Source organism: Aythya ferina (assembly GCF_964211825.1).
Source record: "Aythya ferina genome assembly, chromosome: 5".
Taxonomy (NCBI): domain Eukaryota; kingdom Metazoa; phylum Chordata; class Aves; order Anseriformes; family Anatidae; genus Aythya; species Aythya ferina.
In genome coordinates, this window is record NC_140301.1 from 52560273 (window position 1) to 52580056 (window position 19784).

Here is a 19784-nt window from a genome sequence, read left to right on the forward strand (position 1 = left end):
TCTGTGTCCTGAGCACACCCTGCTGTCCATGATCCGGGGTTCATTAGAGAAAACAAATGGTTTCATTAACTGAGGTACGTCAGGGCTGGGGAGAAATGGAGTGATGCCTGAGTGCAAACGCAGTGACAGTGAGGGATGTACCGAGTAACTTCCCAAATACTTGCACAGACAGAGACAATGATGAAACCCTGCACAGATGTGACAGGCGTGGAGCCGATCGTCCACCATCGCTCACCTGAATGAAGCCTGTACACACACAGAGGAACGATTTCACACAAACTCACACCTGCTGTCAAAAAAGGCTGCAGAAAAAGGCAGGTATGTCTACATGCCCACTTTCTGGGAGGTGCCTGAGAAATTCAGAGAAATCTGCAGGGATTTGCGATTGTTCTCTTTCATCACAAAAACAATGTATCTTATCAAGCCCCAAAACAAAGGGATTTTGGTAGGAATAGAGCAGAGCAGGCAGAGCAGGCTCCCCCCAGGCTCCTCATACAAGGGAAGCGAAGCAAAATGCCCCAGAGCAGCTCTACAGGGAAGGCATTTCCCAGGCCAAACCCCCTGTGCCCTCCTTGTAAAGTCTCCTGGCTGCTACATGGGGAACCAGGAAGAGGATATTCAGCCTTCCATTTCATGTACGTGGTTTTGCCCTGATGTTGGTTTTTGGTTTTGGCTGGAGGTTCTCCATTCATTCCGGGCTCTCCTTTCACACTGCGTGGAGTTTTATCTATGTAATCTTTCTTAAACTATTCCTCTCCCCGCCTCATTTACAACTCTAAAAGGAATGCTAAACACGGAGAAGAAAAGCAGGCAGCCAATGTACAATTGTCACCTGCACAGGTGGTGTCCCAAGCACTTGGGTAAACATCTGGAGGACAGTCAGCGTGCGCTGCGGGGCCGCAGGGAGGAGCCCCGGCAGCAGCACGCATTTGTCTTTTGCAAGAGCCTTCTCTGCCTCTTACCACGATTATCCTGTCATGTGAGAAGAAGCAACACAGGCAGATCTCAGGAAACATAAACCTCATTTGTGCTACAGGAGAACCTGAAATGAAAGTCCTAAGAACTTAATCACTGCAGCAATCCTGACTGCACGTTGTCAGACTCTTGGCACAGCATTTCTTGCGTCACCCAAGAGTGGCTTCTTGACAGCAGGCATAAAGAGCATTTATGAAGAAGGAGCGGCAGGTGTAACAAGGCTCACCCTTGCTTTAAAATATGTGCAACAGTGACTGTCAGTTAGCCAAAAACCTGCACAGGGAAGTTAACGATCCAAAATGTTCGGAGGTAAAGCACAATGCTTCCAGGGGCTCCCCTTCCTTCAAACAGCTGCAACTTTCAGCTGGGTTTATTTAGTACACCACTGGTTTCGGGATGAGCTGCCCCCTTAATCGCTGTGTGCAGCCCCCTGGTCTTCGCCCACTTCCCAGGAAAGCTACAGCTCTTGTCTTATAGGCAAGGAAAGGGATCTTACGTTTTGCAGGGCATCTTGATACTGCGGCAGGGAGGACAGCTGTGACTCGGAGTGGTACGGAGATAACCCTTTCCTCAGAGTCCTCAGATCCCCAGTGCTGGACTGCTGCAATGACAAAGACAGAAAACAGGACAGTCTGTATTAGCAAGGAGAAGGGAAGTTGTGCCCCTTCTGCTGGATTAGCTTTTCCCACAACCACTTCTTCACAGTGAGCGTTCCCGTAACTTCTCCCTGCACCAGCAGTTAAAGCAACCATTAGTAGTAAAATGCTTTTCCCATGCCCACACCTGGAGAAAGCATTTGCAAGCAGCTGGAAGTTAAATTCTCAAGGTCTATTCCATTAAATGATACAGCAAGAAGGCATTTTTAATTTACCTGAGCTCATACATGTCAATTAAAAACATTTATTAAGATGCAAATGAAAACAGTTTTCAGACTCCAGATTAAGGTCAAATCAGTAAAATGAGGACACCAGGAGACATTTTCTAGATCTTTTTCAAACAATGTTGGCTATTGCAATCACCTGCAGGTGGGCAGCAATGAGTCTGTAAACAGTGCTGGTGTAATTCACTCCAGCTTGCAATAGGTGTGTGGCATTAACAGTTTCCTATTTGGCTATCAATTAGTGTGCACCCACAAGCCCTACAGAGCGGCGTGTAAATAGAGGTAATCTATAAGACTCGACAAACCACGGAGATAAATGTAATCAATCCTCAGCACTCAAAGAAAGCAGAAGCACTGGGTGTAAGGAGAGCCTTAATCTCCTCAGGACAAAGTTTCTGCCTCGTGTTACTTGTTCTCTCACTCTGTCATTCCAGAACAGGACAGTCTTAGAAAGAGAAGAGTTCCTCCTTTATGAAAGTACACCCATAAAAAGCCAATATACAAGTAGCCAGAATCAAGGGCCCGGGAGAAGATCATATCTTTTTATTAGCAATAAATATCCTCATTAACTTTACATATTTTTAAGAGTATAAAGCAATGCACTGTCCTTCATTTTAAAGCTATAAAATCATGATCTTTTAGATTTTTATGTTCCATTAAGGCTTCTGACTTGCATCTGCCGCAGAAATGATGTTTTCCACTTCAAAAGAACCAAAGAAAAACCACTGGTGCAATAAAATTTAACAGGAAGTCTCATAAATCAGCTCAACTGTATATAAAAAAACCCTCAGTGACCCCAAAGGCCTGACCATAACCAAGACTTCAGGGAGTGTGGCTGCGCACAGATCTTGGAAATACGGAGAGTTCATTTCTGTTCCTTGCTCCCGCTTTACAGAGAAGAATGAGTGCCTTCAGACTGGATACATCATTTTCCATCAGTGTCAGAAACATTTTCTTGTCGCCACGTGTTCAGCCTTTGTTTTAGTTCAAAATGCTGTGTTCTGGAGGAAAAAGCATCCCGTGTGACCCGTGTGTTCACAACCATTCCGGCCTACTCGGCCTATCGACTTTCATTTTACAAGCTGTGAAGGGAGGGACGGTTTTCAAGACAGTCATCACGAGAAATGGATGCTAGTCCTGCATCACCCATCTGCTGGGAACTGTTGTATCTCAGAGTTGAGCGAGGTGGAATGGCTTCAGCATAGCAGATTGCTGGGATTCCCTTGGATTTACAAGGTGGCATCGGAGAGGATCACGGCCTACATTTCGTTTGCATTCCACAACAGTTGGAAACAGAAGGATTTGAAGAAGGAGATATCTTCTTCTGTAGCTAAAAAGTGACAAAACTGAGCTCCTGCCTCCTTCATAAATCCTTTTGGAGGATGGTTGGAAGGTCAGAATGGAAGGTGATGACAAGGTCTTTGTTCTCCTGGCCTTGTCCCAGACCTGTGACGTGCAGGGGTCTGTTGGTGGTTACACTGAAAGGATTTTAACCTGGCTGGTTCTGCTCCCACTGCCCTGCTGTGTGCAACTGCTGCTTCCCTGTTGTACGTGTACCGGGGGCAGACCTCCCGGAGAGGTCCCAACCCTCTGCTACCCACTCCTTCAGCGTCAGTCTGGGAGCTGATGGACCCTTCCCTGCCACCTGTGACGAATGGGCCCTTGCACAGGCAAGGGAAAAGCAGAAGAAAAGAGCATGGCCAAAATGTGAGGCTGGAGGTGTTTGCCACAGCCCCCCGAAGTCAGAGACCTCCTCAAAGGCTGTGATCCGTAAGGACAAGCACTTCATCCGTGTTCAGAGCCCCGCATTCATCCACATCGCTTCAGACTTCTGCAATCAGCCCTGGGACAGGCAGTGCGGGGACATGGGCGTGCAGAAATGGGCATGAGAAAGAGATGAGGTGGACAGATGTTTCTATTCTCCAGAAACTTGTTCTCTTAAGCCCCAAAATCTTCGTGGGTTGACCTCTGTTGGATATGGCATGTGCTTCATGGCACTACAAGTTGTCCTTGCAGAAGTCGAAACACCTTGCCCATCAGAGGAAGTAAGGACACCAGAGCTACGTCTGGTCAACGCACAACACCACAGCGGCTATAAATATGCTGGTTTAAACTGGTTTAATTTAACTGACCTATGCTCCAGCCTGGAGCAAGAGTCTGCATTAATTTCAATTTGGCTTAAATTGGTTCAAATTGTGTTGGTAAATACACAGACACAGTCAAACCCCCGCTCTAACAAGTGTTTATAATGGATTAGTTCAATCGCTTTTTTTAAACAAATCCCATTTAAGACAGTGCACTTGTGTGTGACATAACTATTGTTAGGCTGTTTCAGTGACTGCTGCTGACGAATCTGACCTAATGCATTCAATTTGATGGAAAGATTCCCACTGAGTTCAACGAACATCAAAACAAGCCCTTAATTAAAGAAAAGAAAGGGGGAGGGGGGGGGGGGAGAACAACCCAAAACAAAGGAAATAAAAGAAATCTAAGAAACAAAAATGTGGGACAGAGATACACCCAGAAGAGGAATTAGATGTTCTGGACATGGGGTGGGCTTGATAGAATCAAGAATCATCATAATCTGCCATTACTTATAAGGTATCTGTGTTGGAGATGACCAAAGAACCTCTTTTTCCTACTGCTGTCGGTAGGAAAAGCCAGTCCCTCTCCACTCACTGCTGTGTTACTTTTACACTTTCTAGAATTTGTTGAGAATCACATCTTACTCTAAGTAGTTTTTACAACAGCCCAACAATCACAGTTCTGCACTATTTATTTTTCTTGCACTAAAACCAAAAGTGCATTTTTTTGCCGTAGAAGGAAAATTGCTTTTCCTTCCTTTTTTAAATTAAAATGGTGTAGTGGTGCATATTCATCAGACCTCCCTAAACATTTACACATTTGCTGGGCTTGGCTATCAGCGTTGGAGCTAACCAGAAAAGGAAAGTGAATCCCTCATTAAAAAGCAATATGACTAATGATGCATCAGAATGAGTAGCCATTACTCCACTTAAATCTAAATTAAAAATCCTGGTATTTGCATTGTCAATTCACTCACAAAATGAAATTTCTTATTACCTTGCCCAATTTTCATTACTGAGATGTAAGTGGATCCCAAATTGCTTTTCTAGTCAGAATGGCATTTTAAAAGTACAATCGCTGATCATCTCTGTTCATCATCATTGTTGGAGATCATCTCAATTAATGTGCAACATGTCTATAATAAATTACCCTTCAGGTAAAATCACTTCACATTTCTGGAGTTCCAAGGAATTTATCAGCAAAATAATTTCCATCTGAACTAAAACTTGCCATGGGAGAGTGCTTAAAGAGATTGAACTTGGGGGGAATGTCTTCTAGGCTGAGGTGCAGAGAAATCAGGGACATTGAAAGAAAGAGAAACAGAAAGATCTGAGACATATTCATTCTTAACCTGTTCAGATTTACAGCTTGCACAACCTGAAATACCCTTGTCCCCAGCAAAAGCCAACAACTAGGCACTGCCTACTCTGGAGTAGCTCTTGCTCTTTTACTGTGAATTTTCTTCAAACACTCGTTTCATCCAGATGTTAAAAAATAAATAAAATAAATAAATGAAATGGAAAGGAAACAGAGAAACATCTGCCTTTCGCAGCAGTGCAGCAATGTGAAATCTCCCTCAGGTCTACCCCAGTGCTGCTCTATGTTGTTGCCTCCCTTCACCGGCTGATGAAACGCCTTCGCCTTCAGCACAAACCTGTGCTGCATGCTGCCACGCTGACAGCCCCACAGTGGTCCTCCAGACACAATAACTCTTTATTATCTGCAAGTAATGACGTGACATTTATCACTGCATTTTTCAGCTAGGCAGAACTTGAGCTGACCCCGGGATATACTGCTGTTGGACCAAAGCCTGAGATCTTTGTCAGCCCTGTTATGAAAGAAATGGACCTAAACGTGCTCCTCCTGGCAGGGAAGGGAGTTTTACCGACTTGTATCAGTGAGAAAAGAATGGGACCAACAAACCGTTTTTTGTAAAAATGGACTGCAAACCCAACTTTCTGTCACTGGACAAAATGGAAGCAATTTGATGATTACCATGGGTAGAAAGCAGTAAGCATTTTCCATATAAAACAATTTATCGTTTAAATATTTTAGTTAGAAACTAAGGGCTCAGTGCTTAACAAGTCCTACAATTGCATTTAAAAAAAAATCAGCAAACACTTGTGCCTATCAAAGCTTTCCATTCTTCCAGCAGGGAGAAGAAATGGTGGCCTCTGACTTTTTGACCTGATGTGCTGAGTGATTCAATTTGAAAATAACACAAATAACACAAGAAGATGGATGGTGTTTGTGGTATTTTAAGGTCAAGGTACTATGAAGAAACATTTATTTTCCTTTCTGTTTCTGTCCAGTAAAGTCAGATCAGTGCTATGTCCATGTTGAACCAACTGTGAAGATAAAGCGTTGAAAACTTACAGACAAGTCAGACAAATTATCTTTTCTGTTACACTTTGGTGCTACTTCTGCTGGAAGGGAGAAAAAAGAAGGCAAGCATTTAATTCTGAAGCACTTTGATCTAACAAAATGGACCGTTCACAACAGAAGTTAAATTCAGTAAGGGGCAGAAATTTACTTGACAGATATTTTCAGTATTTATGAAAGAGATTAGAAAAAAAAAAAGGAACGATTTCAATTACAATTATGTGCTGAAGTGACTGAGGAAAATTAAAAAGCGACACTGTCAGCTTCCCGTAATTCATGAATTAGCATTCAAAACAGGGTCGTTACATAAGTAGCCTTTAATTGAAAACACTATTTTCTCCTTTCACATAAACTGTAACAGCTGAAGGCTGAACAGAGGTTAAAAAAAAAAGGGGGGAATCATAAGCGATCGGTTTGACTCTGTGCCCTACAGAAATATTAAAGCCTTTACTTCACAGCTTCCCTTCTCTCTCCGGACTGCAGGGTCACCTTGCAGCAGCTCAGGTGTCTGCCCACGAGCATCCCGTGCCTGCACGCATCCCAGGCACCTGCGGAGGCTGGAGAGATGTGATGATGAGCTGCTGGAGACCCACATCCTGATGGTGTGCAGTGGGAGCCTGAGGGACAGCCCTGCCAGCACCCAAGGATGACGTCTGAGCTCCTGAGGTGCTGCTCATGCCTCTTCTTAACTCATTTGTAACCTCCAGCCCTGCAAAAGCTTCCTCTCATCGTCCCCATGCCATGCAGGAGAAAACCAAGCACCAAGCCAAAGGCCAGGACTCCTACAAAGCCTCTTCCAGCAGTAAGCACTTCTGTGTTTACCCCTGAGGAGCCCCTCAAGGAAGGCATGGACAGACATACAGAATTAAGGGCAGGATCAACCACCCGTGAGTCACCAACAGCAGCCTCCCCAGGGGGAAGTCAGCTTGGAGGCTTTACAATCATCAGCTTTGTTTTCCTACAACATAGACCCACCGGCACTACGTTCAAGAGATCACACACCTTAAAGTTATTAACATTTTATCTCCTAATAAACATAACTTTAGAAGAAATTATGTATCTTAACATGAAGCACAACCAAATGTAAAGCAATATCGTGATGAACTCAGTATTTGCAATAGAAGATATCTTTTTTGACACCAGTGCAGAAGATTTTCTTTGGGCAAATGAATAAGCCACGCTGACACCCAGCCCTTAGAGAGACAAGCAATTTCCATTTTTTAGCGGTTACTTCAATCTTTTACAGGATTTCCTTCACCTGTAATTTTATCATCACAATGAAACTGGTCCCTAACAATAGGGCAAAGGCATCCCATACTGACCATGTAGGCCCAGAAGGATTTGGGCTTACAGTTTGGGGAATTCTCTTTATGAAAAAATGTCTATATGGGAAAAAAAAAAAAAAAAAGTCATTCTTATTTCATATTCTAGTTTTACCCCATAAATCTTGGATGGATAAAAAACTCTGCTGAGGCCTTTTTGATTGAGGTTTTTGATTAAATATACTTGGGATGAGAAAAAGGAGGAAGGTTTTGTTTCAGTTCACCAGGTTAGGCCGCCTTCGTCTTTACGGACTGCTGTACTGCCCATTACCTGAATTACTTGCCTGTCGCTGCAGTATAAATTCTTAAACCTACCGGCAACAATTTTCTACACCATAATTGTTCCTGTAATTGAAACTGCCTCAATTTTGACGCTCAACAACCCATTGTTTTCAACCGGGTAATTAAATGGAAGGTTTAGCTTGAAATCTTTTCCTCTTATTCCAAACACACGCTGGTCCCGCAGCGATTTAGCTGGAAGTACCAACTTCTCCTCGTGTAGGTAAATGGCTTTGATTTGAAGTTGGTCAAAACTCCAGATTTTACTAACAAATGTCTTTTGCACAAGTACAGGATTCAAATCAAAAATAATTAGAGGCATATTTAATACATTCAGACGATTAAAAAATGGAAATCGCTAACATTAGCATGTGAAAGAACAAGCAATCAGAGCCCCGAACAACCAGCACCAGTATTGAAAGGCAGCCCCCAGATCCAAAAAGCTGTTTGCGGATGCATTGGCTTTCTCTACCTTACTGAAATTTCGTGGCAAGCTGTTGCAGTCAGCCAACTGGAAGGGAACAGAAGAACATTATACAGTTAGAAACCTAAGCCAAAATAAAGGTATTTTATCATCCCAGATAAATTCTATCTTTACCACAGATGACCAAAGTAAACTGTTTTTATGCAACATTTGACAGGATAATGCTACTATTTGAATTTCAACCCCCTTTTCCCACATTAACGAATGAAGTCTTGTAGAACCCATTATTATCTGCACAACCATTAACATCTTATTGTCCCACTTCTGAGCACGCTGACCCCACACACAGCTGACTAAGTTTAATCACCTTACGCTCGCTCACAGCTGCAGATATTTTACCATAGCACAGAGCTGAAGAGTACTATCAGAACAAACCAGTCTGTAGGAAAAACCTGGCCCAAGACCTCTTAAGTCCAGCAGAGCAATAATTTACATTGCAGAGGTAAAGCAAAGCAGAAACACAACTCCAGTAATGTGAATGAGATGCTGCAATAAGTCAGCAAAAAAAAACTGGGCACACTATTGCTGATCCTCATGCAGGGTGCATGAATAGAAACCAGGGTATGAAACCCTGCACATCCTTGCTGTCCATGGGACTCAGCACGGCACACACAGCCCTGCAGGACTGCTTCTTTTTGTGCCCTCACACGTGGGCAAGGCATCAGGACAGTGGCCCAGGTCTCTCATGGCCTCACCACTGTATGTTAGTGACCTTTTCAGGCAGACCTGTGCCCTGGTGACCATCCCCTACCGCATGACCTTGCACAAAGATTTCCTCCTTATCTCATTAACAAGTGTTTTAGGGTCTCGTGCACCAGGAAGATGAGGGATATGCAATTTCACTGTGTGAAGCTGGCTAATAATTGAATTAAGGTTCAGTAATTGCAGTTATCACTATAAGACATTCAAGCAAAAATAAGCTCAGCAAAGCACACATCTGACTTTAAGTGCACGTGAAGAGTCCCATTAGCTTCAACAGCGTTTATCAGGCTACTTGGAAATTACACACATGAGAGTGCAGTAAAAAAATCAACGTATTTGATTTCTTAAGAACGCTGCAAATAAGGAAAAAAAAATAAGGGATGAGATTAAAACTATTTAACATCTTCCCCATCATGCAATAATATGAGGTTTCTGTAACAGGAGAGATTAAATTCCTTTACACTGGTTCATATCCCGCTTGTACACACAGAGCATCCAGGGATCGTTTCTCCGTCTGGTGGCAAAGGCTTTAGTGGTCTTCCGATGCCCCAACCTCCCAATTCCCTCTCTGGTGCCCAGCCAGCAGGTCACAAGTGCAGCCTCAGCCAGTTTCATCAGTAAAGCCATTTCCAATTGTTCTTGTGGAAGTTGACACGGTGCAGCCCAGGAATTAAGGTGCAGAGCCCTCGTGAGCAGCAGCACAGATCCATGAGGATGCACTCACGTCATGCCATGGCTGGATCCTGGCCATTCCCAAACAAAGTGCCAGAACAAGCATCCCACTCCGAGCTATGCTCTGAATTTCCCCTCATACCATGAGCTGCATGCATGCAAGTTGAAGGGGCAAAGCAGCAGATTTCATCTGCTTCCAACAGTGAAAACTGGAATTCTCTAATACTGGGGGAGACAGCATTTTGGGAAGGGCTTAATAAATACCAGGAGACAGTCAGGAAGAGACTTCACAGATTTTGCCATGTAAAACCACTACTGGGAAAAAAATACTTTTTATTTCTGTCTCAGTGGGCTACAGGCAATAAAAGCAGAGCAAGTTTCAAACCTCTCCATTCTCTGTAGCAGCTGAGGTAGGGAGCTGTAGTGTGCTGTTAATATTCAACAATGTCCCTATCTTTTTCCTCTTGTTTTAGACCAGCAAAGAAATATCAACCCCGTAACTCATGGGAGGCTCAGATAATCAGCTCAGACTAAATTGCAGTGCATAATTGTAATCACACAACTGGCAGGCATTGCTCAAATGAGAGCATGGGCTGGCACGGCTGAGATTCAACTATTGCAGCCTCGAACCCAAACAGAAACGCAGCTCAACAGTTAACAAGCCAAATGGAGCTATAACCATTGACATCCAGTGTAGCCCGCATCTGGTCTGCGGCTTGTAAGCAGTAAGTTCAGGAGTCCCCAACTAATGGAGCCCATCCATGGCTCATCAGCAGCAAAATCAGTCTCTTCGTTAGCAAAATCAACGGAGAAGCTACAGAATGCTGCCCCGGTTCCACCAGGCGAGTAGATGTAGATGTGGATGTAGTATTACACACGTGAATGAACTTACTGGAGCATGCCCTGGAGTCACCTTTCATTTTCCTCTCTGTACTACAGGCAAGGAGGCCAAAGGGAACCACCGCACCTCCTCGCAGAAGCTTGGCCTAAGCAGTGCAGATGGGGTTCCCTTCAAGTCACTCCCCACATCCCATAAAATGAGGGGGCTGGGAAGGCAAAGACCTGAATCCCCTTCTCATAAATTACAAAAGGTCCCCGCAGGGTTAGGTCCTAGCTAACACTGTGACCAAGCTGGCTGAGGACTTTGCTGCCTTTTCTCTCTTCCTTTAAGCAGTGCTCAAGGCAGGAACCTCAAGGCCCTCTCGAGGGAGAATCACCTCCCTCGCCCTGCAGGCCACGCTGCTTTTGATGCAGCCCAGGATACGGTTGGCTTGCTGGGCATTCAATCTGGCATTGAACTTCTTGCAGAAGTCTGTTTTTAAGCCTCTGCAGCTATTGCTTTGTTTGTCTTTGAAACCACTTTTCAGTGTCAATCAGTTTGACTGATGGCTGAGAAGCTGTGTACTTTGAACCTCTCTACACGTTGTAAAGACACAAAATAATGCTACTTCATAGCCTGATCTAACTGTAATTAACAGCTTCTTTCCTGACCCTGTCCTCATAAACACAAAAAAGTGGAATCTGGAGAAATTATTACAAAGCTGGTTAAGCACAGGATATGACTAATCCTGCATTTCACAGCTGGAGGTTGAACTGAGCCTCATTAAACCCAATGTTCTTGCTCGCCCACAACAGAAACAAATGGGGCATGGAAGATCTTTGTGTGTGTGCACGGCTCGCTCATACTCGTACTCTTCTACTGAAAGCCGGCTCCAGTCCTTTGAAATTTTTGAGTTAAGTTGCAAGAAATGATATGATAATCTTACCTTCAGAAGATTCAATAAGCACTGTGTGTTTCTGTCTATCTGGTATTTGCCTTCTGTATTCAGGACTTCTTGAATTATATTTCGAAGGTTTGGGGAAACTCTATTTCTATGTGCCAGGAAGGTTCTCATAAAATCACTTGTTTCCACAGTTTACAGTCCCCAGAACACACAGAGCATCATCCTGCCTTCATTACAAGTTTAAAAAGTCCCTTTCTGTCATTGACTCTGCTTTTCAGAAGTGCTCCTACCCATGAATGGGAGGCAAACACCACGAGAATATTTATTTTCATAGGTAGCAGCCCAAGACCCCGATGTCCAAAGTCAACAGAATGAATTGCACTGTACCAAAAGACTTGAAAGTATTTTGGATGCAAGTCTGAGACGTCTTTAAACTGCTTTTATAAAAATGTACACCTTGAATTTGGGGGAAAACCATTGTATTCAAGAAATAGATATTATTCACTTAAATCTCAAGTCCACTTATTTAACAGAACATCAGTTGTGTCAGTCAATCCAATCTTTTTAATTCATAAAAGAGGGAGGTGAAATGAAACACACTCACAGGCTGTTTTTTTATGCCACGTTTTCTTGAAGCATCTGCTGCCACAGCTAAGGAAGCTATATTGGGGAGGGGGTCTGTTAAAATTTCTTGCATTTATGCATGCAAGTGACGCAATGCAATTAGAGGCTTAAATCAAATTCTGGAGAGCACAGCAAAGAAGGTCTCAAAAAAACACAGTTCTGTGTGAGCTGTACCTTGAAATGCGTGGAATTCTGTAGAAAGCACCGTTATTGACTTGAAATGAGTATTTGGATGCAGACCCAAGTATGTATGTTCTTTTTGATTAATTAAAATTAGTATGCAGCTAAACATTTGCACAGTGTATAAAAACAGTAAAACAGTAACCTGGGTCTTCAGTATCCTGAATTTAAATAGAGACTAAATGCATTGGAAAGCTTTCATGTCTGACTCACTGTCTGTTACAAAAAAAAATAATCCTATTTCCCTTGTGATTCCTTAAATTAAAGCAATTACACTTATCCTCCTCACACACAAACAGCAGGCAGGCTGTGGGGAAATGAGACAGGTTTGCAATCTCGTTCCACTTGTGGCGAGCACGTGCAGCACGGCCGGCACGAGTAACGGCCCCGCCACAAACCTGCTGACCTGCAGCAAAGTGAGAGGCCCCGGCGTCCGCACCTGATCCAAGCCCTGAGAGCTGAGAGAGAAGTGCACAAGCAGGGGCTGGTAATGGCAGGCTCGGCACCCACGAGGGTGATAACAGCACAACAGGGGAGCTGGGTGCCTTTCCTTCCTCTCCTCCAGCCTCCCTTCCTCAGGAGGAGACCCAACTCCGCTAACTGCACTTTGTGCTGTGCGCTGCTAATGGCTCCCCAGCTCTCTTAAATCCTGGGCTCCATTTTTGCCTCCTCGTTTCCAGAACAATATGCCAGAATTTGCTTGCTGGGTGCATGTTTGTGCCAAGTGCACGTTTGCTTAAGAAGACTTTGGGCAGTCTGTGGACTCCTTCACCCACAGCACCCATGGAAGCTCCTTGTTCAAAAACCACAGCTCGATCTTAACAGCAGCGTTTTCAGGTGTTATTTACTATCATTTTACTATAGGTACAGCTGCGGCCTTCTTGAACTCAGACTAAGCCCACAATTTCTTAAAAATAAGTCTAAGCACCATTTTCAAGATGTTGTGGTGTTTCCCAGTGCTCCTCTCAATCCCCATCAGCAGGCAGGCAGGCGCTGAAGCGCTGGTCATACTGGTCTATGCGGCGACTTAATTAACTACTCAGATGTTCCTGATAACTCCCAGGGGTTGTCCCCTCCCTAGAGAAGAATTTCTCCTATTCCTGCTCAGCACAAGGGCTCCCAGAGTTTTTCCTGGAAGGTGCTTCGGGACCTCATTGTTCAACGACCGGTTGCTCGGAGTCTCGCTGCCTGCCCGATACGCCTGCTCCCCCCAAAGCTTTTGGAGAATGAGGTGTGCAACACGCCTCGGGCATCTCTGAGGAGGAAAATGCACACCTGCCCTAAAGGGAAAAGCCAGCCTAGGCTCAGCAGAGGCAAAAGAAGTTCTGACAGCACACAATACACAGGGTGCACTTCGTTATGAGGAGAGATGAGCACATGAAGCCTATACATTTCGGGTTTAGTTAAAAGTGCACAATCCTTGCTTGCCCCTGTACAGAATGATCTGAAAATGTAAAACAAGGTGGGCTATGGCCAAAAGCTTATCACTGTTATTATCTCTAAAACGCATGCATTAGTTACAAAACTAAACAGAACTGACCTTTGGAGCTCCCAAAGCTGTTAAACACAGGTTTCTCTGATTTTGAGGGAAAAGGGTGTAATTACAAATTCATTTTTAGTTTCAGGGGCAGTGTGAGTTGGCTTAAAGGGATTATGTTCTACTTGGGCACTTTCAGCTCAGAGGAACAGAAAGCAAGTCCGGTCCCTCATCACAAGGGTTATATCTTAATAACATGGACGGCACCCTCATCTGCTGAACCACAGACTGCAAAGGAGAGGTTAACACCAGCTCTGTGGTGCACTCCCCACAATAATGCAGAGAAGAAACAGGACTTCTCCCACACGATGTGCTGCAGATTAAATCCATGCACACAGCAGAAGGTAGTGCACTTCTTCCCTGGAGAATTTCAGGCAATAAAAGGGATGCCTGTGAAGCTCTCCAAAGCCAACACCCAACGTTCCTGAGAGCTGACGTCTGTGTTCTTTACACCTCAGCTAAAACTTCAGAAAATAAAGTTGTCAATTAAGCCGACACACCAGAAACATACCTGGATTGCACCTCTCCTATAAAAGGAAGCTGGAAAGGAGCCAGGGATTTCCACCACACCTTGCCATGTAACAATGCCAGCCACGGTGAGGCTGCAAGCAGTCCCTGACGCTCCTCAGGAACCCAGTGTGAGCCTCTCCCCTTGCTCCTGTGCTTGTGGAGGACAGAAACCAGTTGCACTCGTGAGACAAGTTGACACTGTCAGCCCCAGGACGCTGAGGAACCACACGAAATGTGGGGTCCTTGCCACTGTGGTTACAGCACAGGTGGCTACCAGCACGGATGGGCCTTTTGGGTGGCGGTGTTTGCTACAGCATCTCTCCAACCGGCACAAAGTAGGGCAACAAAAGCCGTGCGTCGGCAGAACTGCTGCCAGGGGTTTTGTCAGCACAGCGATGTCAACCGAGAGCGTCACTTTCTAGACAACACAGCCGTGACAGCAAAACTATGTGCTGTAAGCCTGAGTCAAAGACGGGCAGAAAACCGGAGTCGTATCTCCTCAGATAAAGGAGAAGAGGAAGAGCTGCGGTTGCTGACGGGTTAGCAGTTTCAGAAGCAGCTCATTTCCCCACTGGAAACACACATCTCCTTCCCTAGAAAGCAAAGGAAGTCAAAACCAAAGAACCCCATACGCGGCTATCAGAAATAACATCCACTTCTCCCTTTACTTTCCCCCCACTGCGCAATGTGGCTCACGAGATGGCGCCTCCTGCCCCACGAGGAAGGAGCAGCTCTCTCCATTAATCTCTCCAAAGGAGTCACCAGAAGGAAAGCAGCGTGAATCACGGCGTGCTCGCGCTGCTGATAGCACATACACACAAGGCAGCAGCCTCAGCATGGGCTGGAGAGCTCTCCAATCTCTCGCTGAGCTTTCGCTCCAATGTGCTTGAGGAAAAGGAGATGTCAGGAAGCACAAGAAAAAGTGCACGCCACAGACCCCCGCGCTGCCTCGGTTCTGTGTCTGAACACGGCACGAAGCCACTCATCACATCTCGGCATAGCCTCTCATCCAAGACGCCGGAGAAGATAAAGCAACAAATCTCACTCGGGATGCACCAGCCAGCAGAGGTGCATTGTGTCACCAGCCGCTGCAACATAAATCCTCCCGTGAAGCTCACAATATCATTTGCAGCACCAGGCTTCTCGGGTTTCTCCGGATGAAGCACTATTTCAGCTCTATGTTTAGCACTTGGAAAGCAGCCAGGAAGACTTCCATAACCACCACTGATTTGTTAATCCCTTAATGCACAGACGCTGTTTGTTACTTGGGACGTCAGGTTTCATCACTCCTCAGCATGGTGGTGATAGAACTCCTTGACACCAGACTGCAAATATTATTGCAATGTCAATACTCCCCAGGAGGAAGCCAAGCTGAGTTAAAATGTGACTTCAGTGTTGACAAGCCAGTTTGGCATTGCCGAGTTCAAAGTGCCAGGATCACCTGGCAACTTGAACAACAAGAGAAAGTTTGCCAGGATCCTAGAGTCTTAGCCCAAGATCCGCATGGCAACAGCTAAACACCTTCCAATCAGATGAGGCACAAAGAGCACGGTAAGTGGATTAAACTTCCCCGGAAAGTGCTGGGAACAATGTGTACATATGCATGCGAGTGTGTCCATATATGACTTTTCCTCATTTTTCTCCCTCTTCTTTTCTATAGTCTGTGGACTCTGGTAGAAAATGAAGTTACAACCGGTGAATTTCACATTAGGCATTAAAAGAGAAAAATTCCAGAACTAGGTCTGTAGCATCGCAGGCTGGGAGGCAATGCAGTTCAGGATTCCCAGGGAGTTCACACAGTGGCGGCTTCAACATTTCACCTGCTGCCCTAAGGAGAGCTGTCTGAATGCTCACGATAAAATAGAGGTATTTCCTGAGCACCATCTAAAATAGGTTGGATCCTGGTATTTTTGGAGGGTTGTTAAGACATCACATAGGGACTGCACGGAGCGGCTGGGCCAGGCTGGGGCCGGTAGCTCCTGTGGCTAGGGAGGCCCCTGGCCCTCTCCAGGTCACAGAGATATTTTCAGATAATTTCTCTCCTTCCTGGATCCAAACCTTTGTAGTAACACAGCCCAAAAGGTGAGGACAATTGCAGACAGCTTGTGTGCTCAGCGGAAAACACGCAGCCTTCACACCCGGGACAGAGCAAAGGCAGAAGGGCTGAGCCAGCCAGTAATTACCACCACGTCTCTTTGACCTCAGAAGGCAGACACGACTGAGTGGCGTGCTCGGCCACGGCAGGACAAAACCCAGCCAAGGGCACATCGAGCAGAGCCTGTCCCCAAACCCTTGCGTGTCCCTGGCAGCTGCGCACGCACAGCCCATCTGCTTATCGATATCTCCAATGGAATCGTCTCGGGGCCTCAGCCAGCACCAGCCAGTGCACAGGCTGGGAGAAAGACAGAGGGAGTTAAAATTAAATTAGCAATTGATTAATACTTGAAGCCACTCGGTAGCTGTTGAGTTGAGAGTCCTTTGGGGGTTTTAACCGTTCAGCACTCTGTGCTTCATGCTACCGATCGCGTGGCTCGCAACGGCAACAAGAATACCTGAAACGTGGGGCAATTTTACAAAAAGCTCACAGTCTGGTTGAAAAGTGAGTTTCAATAAAAAAAATATTTACCAGAACTCTTTTATTGAAATCTCAGTAAGCACCTAACCTTCTTTTCGATTTTATTTTTAACATGGATATTTTAGAAATAAAACAGAAGATACCACAGCAATCTATTTTCAGACTCAGTGAAATGCAAAGAAAAACATAACAAAAACTTTTTTGATTTTTTTGTGTTTTTTTTTTTTTTTTTTTTTTTTTTTTTATTTCTAGTCCTTATACTTTGGATGAACCCGGAACAAAGGGATTCTGAAAACTCAGTGCCTGAACAGTGTAACAGGGAAAAGATACAGAGAACAGGAGAAAAAGGGTAACTCTTCCGCTGCTTTAGACAGTGTTTCGCTGCTTTCTGAAGAGCTGCCCCTCTTCACACAGAGTGCTGTGTTTTAAGGGGGATCCAGGGGACATATCAGACTGAAGGATTGTTTTCTTCTTGCTGCTTGACATTCCTGTATATAGATAGGTAAGCACGAGCAATGATCAAAAGCCCAGCAGCACGTGGAGTAGACTTTGAAGGACGGATGCAAGCAAAAAGTGCCAGTTTTGAAGACGTCTGTTCTGCTTTCAACGCGATCACAAATAAAAGCAGGGAGCCAGCACTGCAAAAAACTACTCCCAAGGCCGCCCTTTTACTACAGCCTCCTCATTCAACAAGATAAAAGCAAATGTAAAGGGGCAAGTGAGATCCTGCAGCAAGGACACAGGCAATGCCAGAGCCTCACTTCACCACCACGTCCTGCGCGGAGGCGTCAACGTGCAAGCACAGCACATGTCCTGCTGCTCCTGGTGCCAGCATCCCCCCAGCCCCTGCCACCCATCCTTCATGCACATCAAACTACATTTCTGCTGAACACACAGACACGGACACTAACAGAGTTTACTTTTTTTCCCTATATGCAATTTTGAGGTAGCATTACTGCAAAGGTTGCATAACAAAACAAGACCAAATTCCAGTAGTGGGGGGCTGGTACCAGTATGCTCTTCCCCTTGTAAGAAGTCCCCACTGAATTCAGGTGGGCTAACACAGCTATACAGGAGCAGAACAGCAACGTTAATACCCATGAGGGAATAAAAAACCTACCTGAGAGAGAAGCTTGTTGTCATCCTCCAGCAGTTTCACTTTTGTTTCAAGTTGCCTGATGTAGTTGGAAGACGAATCTTTAGGAAAAGAGAAAAAAATATGTTTACATTTCTTGTTTTACACATAAGACAGCAAAATATTATCCCCTGTCTGTGGAAAGCATGGGGAAAATAAATGTATTAAAAATTCAAGTGTAAAGGACAAGGAGGATTTCTGCTAAAAGTGTTTTTTCACCAAACAGGTGAGATTCAGCAAAGCAGTTATCTTCTGTGAATCCATCAGTGCCACCAGGTTGGGCAGAAGGGGAGAAAGGAAGTGAAGTGAAGCTGAAAGACTGAGCTTTGTAATTTCTGGAAGTAATTTTGTAGCTTTGAAAAACATTCTTATTCATCTAAATGCACCAAAATACTCAACAACAGAACAAGATGTTTCCTTTCACATTCAAATAAACTACTCCCCCTCAAACGCACACCTTTGTCTTGCAAAACCAAGTGAAAAAATCACACAGATAGGGACAATGCTGCCAGGAGGTGCCATCACTTCATCAGGGCACAAGGTATACAGCCAGGCCACCAAGCTGAAGCACGCACACAGCCTGAAGTTTGCCACCAAAATGCCCACCCATGAGATCTCTTTTTTCTAGTGGCAGCATGTGACCCTAAACAGAAAATTACAGTACAGTGTAACCCCACGTAAAATGGTGATACTCGACTTGGGAGGAAATTAATGGCCAGTTTACCACTACAGTAAGGCAGCAGCACCAGATAGCAGACCTGGCACTGAAGATAATTTGCCAGCAAGCACTGTGGGTGGCTTACTGCTGTCCAAAACATTTGGGGTTTGTTTTGAAATGCACTTTGAAACACCACATTTGCAAATTTCACGGGGAAGAAATTAAAGGAACCTGGGGGAAACCTTTTATCCACTTTCATTACAGCTTAACAGTTTGCAATAGTTCCTTCCATCCATCTGGATGTTTGTAATATTTCCCCTCCACTTGTAATTTCAGTAGCAGAGGCTGCGAATTGTTGCAGCAGGAGGACAAGAGGGAGCGAGTTTTGCAGCTTTAGTACATGAAATAAAAAAAAAAAACAAACTGAACGGTTTCTGCATTGTTAAAAGGGCTCTGTGAAATGGAATTCTATTTTCCCTCATTTCATTTATTATGGAGAGCCTGCGAAAGCCGCTATTCAGCCACGGGACTTCACACTGAGCATGAATCAGAGGAAGCGAGCGTTATGCAACTGCGCTGATGCCGCCGCGCGTTGCTGCCTGCCGGCACCCTGGGCTCAGCCCCGGCACGGCCAGCAGGCACCAGCAGCTACAGCTTTCCACACGCAAATGCCTGCACCTGCACATGTGGAAGGTTTAGGCTCGCACCACGCCAAGAAGCTTATCTTACCCAGTGCCAGTTCCTGCCAAACGCACTCAGCGCAAGCCTGACTGCTGCTTCTTGGCGACTCTCTGGGTAGTTTTGCAGAAAAGCTAGCACACGAGCTACTGCTAAGCACTTGGAGTGCTCTGGCCATTCAAGAGAAAAATTGGAATATGCTTGGAAAAGTGCTACCATAGGCAAGAGCCAAACCACACATAAAAAAACAGCAGGACCCACTGGAGTCAAGTGCCCAGCTAAAGTGCGCACACTGTCAAAGAAAACATGTTCGCATCTTTGTTTTGATTGCGCTTTGTGCAAACCCAGGAAATCCAAATAAATCCTCATAAAAAAAAAAAAA

General features: G+C 45.0%; 1 protein-coding gene across 3 annotated transcripts in view; it reads right to left on the reverse strand.

The window, feature by feature from the left end:
- The window catches only part of CCDC85C (coiled-coil domain containing 85C), a 105046-nt gene that overhangs the window by 24376 nt on the left and 60886 nt on the right, over positions 1-19784 (reverse strand). For 2 of the 3 annotated variants that reach the window (XM_084522274.1, XM_084522273.1), the window contains 3 exons: positions 18052-18128; positions 8396-8434; positions 1472-1576 (listed from right to left, as the gene is read on the reverse strand). In XM_084522274.1, the coding sequence (XP_084378400.1) occupies positions 1472-1576; positions 8396-8434; positions 18052-18128 (221 nt within the window). The remainder of the gene's footprint in view (positions 1-1471; positions 1577-8395; positions 8435-18051; positions 18129-19784) is intronic. The other variant, XM_084522275.1, reaches the window with a different exon arrangement.